This window comes from Danio rerio, chromosome 22 (genome assembly GCF_049306965.1).
Source record: "Danio rerio strain Tuebingen ecotype United States chromosome 22, GRCz12tu, whole genome shotgun sequence".
Lineage (NCBI taxonomy): Eukaryota > Metazoa > Chordata > Actinopteri > Cypriniformes > Danionidae > Danio > Danio rerio.
The window spans coordinates 305,001-312,500 of record NC_133197.1 but is presented as its reverse complement, the minus strand read 5'-3'; the positions used below and the strand labels follow the sequence as shown (position 1 = coordinate 312,500).

The 7,500-nt window shown below is 45.3% G+C and overlaps 2 protein-coding genes across 10 annotated transcripts in view; both read left to right on the top strand.

The window, feature by feature from the left end:
* necap2 (NECAP endocytosis associated 2) overlaps positions 1–4,168 on the top strand; it is a 5,423-nt gene extending 1,255 nt beyond the window's left edge. The window contains exons 5-8 of one of the 2 annotated variants that reach the window (NM_001243164.1): positions 16–124; positions 277–427; positions 1,150–1,237; positions 3,415–4,168. In NM_001243164.1, coding sequence (NP_001230093.1) covers positions 16–124; positions 277–427; positions 1,150–1,237; positions 3,415–3,460 — 394 coding nt within the window. In that variant the 3' untranslated portion in view covers positions 3,461–4,168. The remainder of the gene's footprint in view (positions 1–15; positions 125–276; positions 428–1,149; positions 1,238–3,414) is intronic. The other variant, XM_068216289.1, reaches the window with a different exon arrangement.
* Positions 4,169–4,271: 103 nt separating this feature from the next.
* crocc (ciliary rootlet coiled-coil, rootletin) overlaps positions 4,272–7,500 on the top strand; it is a 31,773-nt gene continuing 28,544 nt past the window's right edge. For 5 of the 8 annotated variants that reach the window (XM_073936840.1, XM_073936838.1, XM_073936836.1 and 2 more), the window contains exon 1: positions 4,272–4,347. The gene's annotated coding sequence lies outside the window, so the exon portion shown is untranslated. Of the gene's footprint in view, positions 4,348–4,591; positions 4,728–7,500 lie in introns of those variants that run through there. The other 3 variants (XM_073936839.1, XM_073936837.1, XM_073936845.1) reach the window with 1 other exon arrangement.

Below are 7,500 nucleotides of genomic sequence, written 5' to 3'. Positions count from 1 at the left end.
GTGTGTTGCCCGCAGGTGGGTGAAGCAGGAGAGTGATCTGGCCCGTCAGGAGGCCGTGCAGGACTCGGTGCCCAAACTGGACCTGGGCTTCAAAGAGGGTCAAACCATCAAGATCAACATAGGGGTGAGGAGAGCTGATCATCACACACACACACACACACGCACACACACGCACACACACGCACAGTGCTGATTCTCTGGACATATGAACACAATCCTGATGTACAGTATAGTGATCAGTCTTCATCATCATCATCATCATCGTCTGTCTGTCAGAACATGAAGAAGAAGGAGTCTGGTGGTCCGCTGCGCTCTCGAGCTGCTGCTGGTCTTCTTCCTCCTCCACCCGCAGGGAAAGCTGGAGCTGTGCTTCCTCCACCCGCAGCACACACCACCACCACCACAGCGCCCGCTCCACCCAGCACAGGTCAGCACTCACATCATGTACATCACACTGCTCACACACACACACACACACACACACACACACACACACGCTGCTCACACACACACACACACACTGCTCACACACACACACACACACAGCACAGATCAGTACTCGCATCATGTACATCACACTGCTCACACACACACACACACACACACACACGCTGCTCACACACACACACTGCTCACACACTGCTCACACACACACACTGCTCACACACACACACCGCACAGAGACGTGGCTGCGCTCCACACTGATCAGGTGCTGCTCTTCTGTCTCCTCATTGGCTAAAGCGCTGCTGCTGTGTTCACACTGGGCTTTCCTCCCCATAGTCTTCACTCATACACACGCGAATGCGTCAGTAGCGCAGGGTCATGTGTTGAGTTTCGCAGGTCGCCGCGGTGCAGAGTTGAAGCTTGGTGAACTCTGACCTGCGAACTTGCATCACTAGACTGCGTGAGACCAATGGAGGATCAGAACATGAGCTGTCTGGACAGAAATGTAAAGCATGGAGCAGGCGCTCGCTTTATTAATGTCTGATCATCTTGTTTAATCCCGCCCCCTTGCCCAGCGCCGCACGCCAGAATTCCGCACACACACATACACTGGTGTGAGCAGCTGAAGTCCAGCTTTGGGTGGAAACTCAGTTGGTGCAAACCCCTTTGGTGGGCGTGGCTAACATTGTGCTCCTCCCATTACAGGCACACTACTAGACTTTGGAGACTCCGCCCCAATTGTGGCTCCACCCTCTCAGGACATGTGGGGTGATTTCACTTCTGCAGGATCTGGGTCAGTAAAACACACACACACACACACACACACACATGCACGCACACACTATCCATCTATCTGTCCGTAAATCCATCTATCCATCATCCGTCTATTCATCCATCCATCATCTATAATAATAATAATGTTTATTTATAAAGCGCCTTTCCAGAGCTCAAGGACACTTTACAAGGAACACAACAAAAAGATAAACAAACACACATGAAGTCAAATATAACACACTGGAGTTACACAAACAAGACCTGAGAGACAATGAGCAGAGGGGAGGGGGATCAGATGAAGCGGTCCGTTTGGCAGATCAGAAGTGAAGCGTTCAGAAGATAAGTGCGTGTTTAGTCAGGATCTGCAATCAGAGATGTTATTAGCAGAGCGGAGTGAGCGTGGAGGAGAGTTCCAGAGTTTGGGTGCAATAACACTAAATGATCTGCCCCCATTGAGGAGAGGACGTACTGAGGGACAGTGAGAAGACCAGCGGACCGTAAAGAGCGAGTCGGGGTGTAGAGGACAAGCATGTCGCAGAGATTGGAGGGTGCTAGGCTGTTTAGGGATCTAAATGAAGGAGGAGAATTATGAGTTTAATGCGGTATGCAACCGGGAGCCAGTGGAGATCATACGAGACTGGGGTTATGTGAGCAGAACGTTTGGTATGAGTATGAGTGAGTATTCTAGCTGTAGAGTCTTGAATATCCTGTAATCTGGAGATGAGGCCGGCAGGCAGACTGATGAAAAGAGCATTACAGTAGTCGATGCGTGACGAGACAAATGCAGGGATGACAGTCTCAGCATCCTGCTACTGATGAAGGGACGCGGTGGGAAATGCGACGTAAGTGAAAGAATGCAGATTTAGTGACGGATTTAATCTGAGACTGAAAAGAGAGTGTGGAGTCGAAGATTACTCCTACATTTCTTACAGAAGGAGATGTTTTAATGACCGAGCCAGCAATCTCACAGGAGAAACTGGTGGAAATACTGCTGGTAAGTGCTGGAGGCCAATAAACATCGTCTCAGTTTGTCCATGTTGAGTTTCAGGGAGTTTGAGGTGAGCCGATCATTAATATCCCTCACACAAGCAGAGATATGGTCAATGTGGGCGGATGAGGTAGTGTACATACAGAGTAAAGTTGAGTATCGTCAGCATAAAGATGACAGTGTAGACCGTGACCTTGCAGACCAAGAGGGATCAGGTATATTGAGAACAATAGTGGGCCTAGAACAGAACCCTGGGGAACACCTCGCTTCAGGGGGACAGCAGACGACTGAAAACCCATAACAGAGATGAAGAAGTGTCTATCTGAGAGATATGAAGAGAACCATGAGAGAGCAGTACCAGAAACACCCAGATCAGAGACACGTGGAGGAGGGAATCACGAGAGACCGTATCAAAGGCAGAGCTGAGGTCGAGAAGCAGTAATATAGACAAAGCAATAGATCATCACTACCTTTACAAGTGCAGTCTCGGTATTGTGGAGGAGCAGAAAACCAGATTGAAAAGAGTCCGAGACATTATTATCAACTAGAGAAGACTGGAGTCGGGCAGCAACAATACTTTCCTGGAATTTAGGTATGAAAGGTAGATTAGAAATTGGACGATAATCCATCCGTCCATCCGTCTGTCTGTCTGTCTATTCATCCATCTATCTTTGTATCTATTCATCCCTTCATCCATCCACTCATCTATCTGTTTTCCTCTTCATCTATCTATCCCTCCACCTGTCTCTATCTCTACACCTCTGCGTCTGTATCTCTGTGTTTTCAGGTTCTAGTCTTCAGTGTCCTCAAAGCATTTCACTCATGTGTAAACTATCTCCACCTGCATCCTCAGCTGAGTGACACGTGCAATACACGAGAAATAAACAACAGAGAGCAGGAACAGAAACACACAACATCTCTATTATTATTAGACTGTTATTGATAATGATTATCGTTATAAACGCCGCTAATGGAAGATTAATTCAGTGTATTGTTCATGTGTGATGGTGTGGGTGAGTTCAGCTCGCTTCATTTGATGACAGACGTTACATGAGTGTTGCCAAAGCATTGAGGATGTTTACATTCACCAGAACACATGAAGCCAGATCACACACACACACACACACACACACACACACACACACACACACACACACGACTGGAGTTTAAATAGTAAAGGTGTGTGTATGTGTGTGTGTGTGTGTCAGGTCTGCTCAGGACTCTCGCTCTGGATCCGGATGGGTTCAGTTCTAAAGTCTCGCCGCTGGACGCTCAGAAAGGGAACGTGCGGAGCTGTGAATGTGACGACGCCGTATTTCCACAGATGTTTTCTATGCAATCGTTCAGAAATCACTGCATTCCAGCTGCTGTAGACTCTCAACACACACACACACACACACACACACACACACACATCAGCATCATGTTTGCTGAAGCGCTTCACTATAATGACTCTATAATCTCCCCTGTCTGCCATTGGCTGGTCATACTAGCCCCGCCCCCAATAACAGAATAAAGAGAGTCAGAGTGTTTACAGGAAGTTCCTACGCTGACTTCCTCTTATTGACTCCACATCAGAGTGTAAGTATTGAGCACTCAGACCCTTCTCATGTCCTCCTTTATCTGAGTGGTGTGTGTTTAGCGTGTGTTGATGTCTGAAGCAGCGCTCGTGTCCTCATGTGTTGTTATTTACCCTCGGTCATGTGATCAGATGCCGCTCCATCAGATCAGGACTCTGGCTTATGCTGTGTGTGTGTGTGTGTGTGTCAGCAGATGATTTTCAGTGTTTATATGTATATCTATATTTTAACTCCCCCAGACTTTATATGCTTTTACTTCGTGGTGATTTAGAGTTTTATTCTTGATATTGTCTGAATCTCTTCTTCAAGTGCCTTCATCAGACACCTGTAGAGTGGACAGAGCTCTGCTTATAGATCAATAAACCTGTTCTTGGTATACAGATCTACTGCTTACTTATTTGAAAACTCATTATTTATAAAGAGTTGTGCTCATTTGCATATAGCTTAATAAACATAGGTGTGTGTGTGTGTGCGTGCTTGCGTGCGCGCGCGCGTGTGTTTCCACGCCGGGTCTGTTGTAGTTTCAGGTGTGAGGACTGATGAGAGCTGCAGATCTGTCAGGTGAGTTTGTTTGTAAACTGTATGAATTATTAATGAGGCAGATTTGAGTCATTAGTGTTTGATGTCGCGGTGTGTTAGTGTTGTGTTACACACAGGAGCTCGTGGGTTCGACTCTCCGTGTTTATGCGGGCTCGAGTCCCGATCCGTGATTTGGGGTCTTTTATATGCGCGGGAAGTCGCTGTGACCCCGGAAAGAGTCCACACTGAGCATCACACACACACTCGCTACCGCACAAACACGTCCATCCGGAGTTTAAACCGCATTTAATGTGGATCTAATGCGGGATTGATGCGGTGAGTCCCGCGGGATTTCCTCCGTGTCCGGGCGCGACTGCAGCTGAAGATGATGATGGAGGAGTGAGTGATGATGTCTAATAACTGTAAGTGTCCTCTGCTCATCTCTGTGTTATTCATATTACGTGTTTATTAGCAATATTAGTGATTTAGCGTCGCGTCTCCGTGAGGCTCGAGTGTGTGTGTGTGTGTGTGTTGTTAATAGCTAATAGTTGTGCGCATTTTTCAGTGATTTGTAACTAACACACACGACACAGACACTGTTTAATGAGACACTGTGTTTAATGAGAACACACACACAGACACACACACCCAGTGTTGGAGATATCAGCTGTTCCTGATCCTCTTGACTAACAGTAAATGAGTTCTAGTTCCTGTCAGAGATTTATGTACCGCCTGAAGGGGGCGCGCACGAGCAGCGCGTTCACAACTCGCTTTGTTCCGAATCTGTTTACATCTATTAATTACACTTAAACACAGCTGGGGCTGTATACAAACAAACAAACAAAAGTACTTCCAGAGGTAACATCCATAACTTCTGACCGGATTATTTGTTCCTTCAGTGTGGATTTCCTGTGTGTGTGTGTGTGTGTTGATGGACTGTTGTCATGGTGATGGCTAGTATTAGCCTACTACTGTTGATATAATCAAACGCCAGAAATTATATTCTCACACTTTAATACACAAAAACACGAGGTGTTTGTGATTATTGTTGGAGAAATGTGTTGATTTGTTTCACTGCTGCTGTTTAAAGTGTAAGTTCACCTAAAAAATTACCATTTACAACGGCAAGCCGTATTGATCGACATGTCATGAGTAACCCGTGCTGTCTATTCTCATGTTACTCATCCATCAGTACTAGTGCTTATGAAAAATATACTAGTGCTTACTCATTAGTTCTTATTTATTAGGTTCATTCATTCATTAATAAGTGTGATTAACTAGCATGTAAATATGTTCTAGTGCAAGCTGGAATACAATCAAAACTGAATAGCTCATATCCAGGCCCACACGGAGTGTGCGCGCGCAGATTTCAGCAGATGTTCAGCCCATCATTGATTCTGTTTATTTACTGGAGTAAATGTGTGTAAGTCTATATTTATTCAGTTTTTAAATTAATTTCAGTAATATTATTGACTAATGTGAGAATGTTCCTCTGTATGTGCAGTGCAGGGTGTGCAGTCATATTCTCTGACTTTTAGACTTGCTTACCCTGCTGAAAAATCCAGTTTAAACCAGCCTAGGCTGGTTGGCTGGTTTTAGCTGGTTGATCAGCCTGGTTTTAGAGGGGTTTTGGCAATTTCCAGGCTGGTTTCCAGCCATTTCCAGCCTGGTCTTAGCTGGTCAGGCTGGAAAATGACCAGCCAAATTCAGCTAAAACCAGCTTGACCAGCCTGGTTTAAGCTGGATATAGCTGGTTTTGGCTGGGCTCCCAGCTTGACTAGGCTGGTCAAGTTGGTTTTAGCTGGTCATCTCCCAGCCTGACCAGCTAAGACCAGGCTGGAAATGGCTGGAAACCCGCCTGGAAATGGCCAAAACCCCTCTAAACCAGGCTGGTTGACCAGCTAAAACCAGCCAACCAGCCTAGGCTGGTTTAAGCTGGATTTTTCAGCAGGGTTTGTTTACCAAATAAAGTGGATCTAGTTGGATTTGTATTTTAAATATTAAATACAGGGTAAATGATAACATTTTTTTATTTCACATATTAAGGTTTTAGTTCTGATACTCCCAAAATAATTCCACAGCTTTCTACCCAGATTCTCCGCAGATTCCGTCTGGCCCTGCTCATATCTCAGTGACATCCCACAGAAATCCAGGGGAACATTTTAAATGTGTTAGTTTCAACAGAGTAGTTACTCGACTCGTCGCTATTCAAATAAGTATCTGTTTCTGATTAATGAGTACTAGTCTCCAATAAATGGAGCTGTGTCTAATGGAAGCACTGGTGTCTTAATGCTGAGGTCCAGCTTCCAGCCTGCGGCGCCTGGACTGCAGCTCTGCTCAAGACGCTTGGCCAGAGGAGAAATGGTGATGCCCTGAGTCTGGTTTCTCTCCAGCTTTTTCAATTCTTCACTTTCACCAATTGGTGAAGTTTTTCTCTCGCCGCTGTCTCCACTGGCTCGCATGGTTCAGGATCTGTAGCGCTGCGCATGGATGGATTTGCTCTTCAGTGTCTGGACTCTCAGTAGTGATTATTAAACCACACTGAACTGGACTGAACTACACTGTTCCAGTTCAGTATAGTCTTCTATGTGAAGCTGCTTTGATACAGTCTACATTGAATGAATGAATGAATGAATAGTAACTTTTTAAAAGACACCAATGAATACGCACTAGTAACTAATATATGAGCACATGAAAACAGACACTAGTGCGGGTTATGGAGTTATGGGTTATGCGTTTACTCACGGTGTACTCTCCCTCAGGTGCTGGATGAGTTTCTCTGTTGTTGGACACAGTTTGGAGATCTTTTTTAAAGAGTCAGAAAACAACAGCTGATTTCCACAGTTAATGCTCTCCCATACGCACATCAGTGTTTCCAACATTTCTCTAAATAACTCATTTTGTGTTCAACAGCAGAAACTCAAACAGGTTTGTTACGATTGAGTTTGGGCTGAATTAACCGTTTCATTTAGCTTTATTTTACTGCTCATATTGATTGATTGATTGATTGATTGATTGTGAATATTAGTAGTTTACTGTCGCTCTTTCAGTTTCTCTTTAGAATGTGTGCTGCTCCAGCACCTGCTCATATAATCTCAGCCAATCCCATTAAAGCTTCTGCGCTCTCTCTCTCTCTCTCCCTCTCTCTCTCTCTCTCTCTCTCTCTCTCTGCTCGTGTGTGTGTGTGTGTATCTC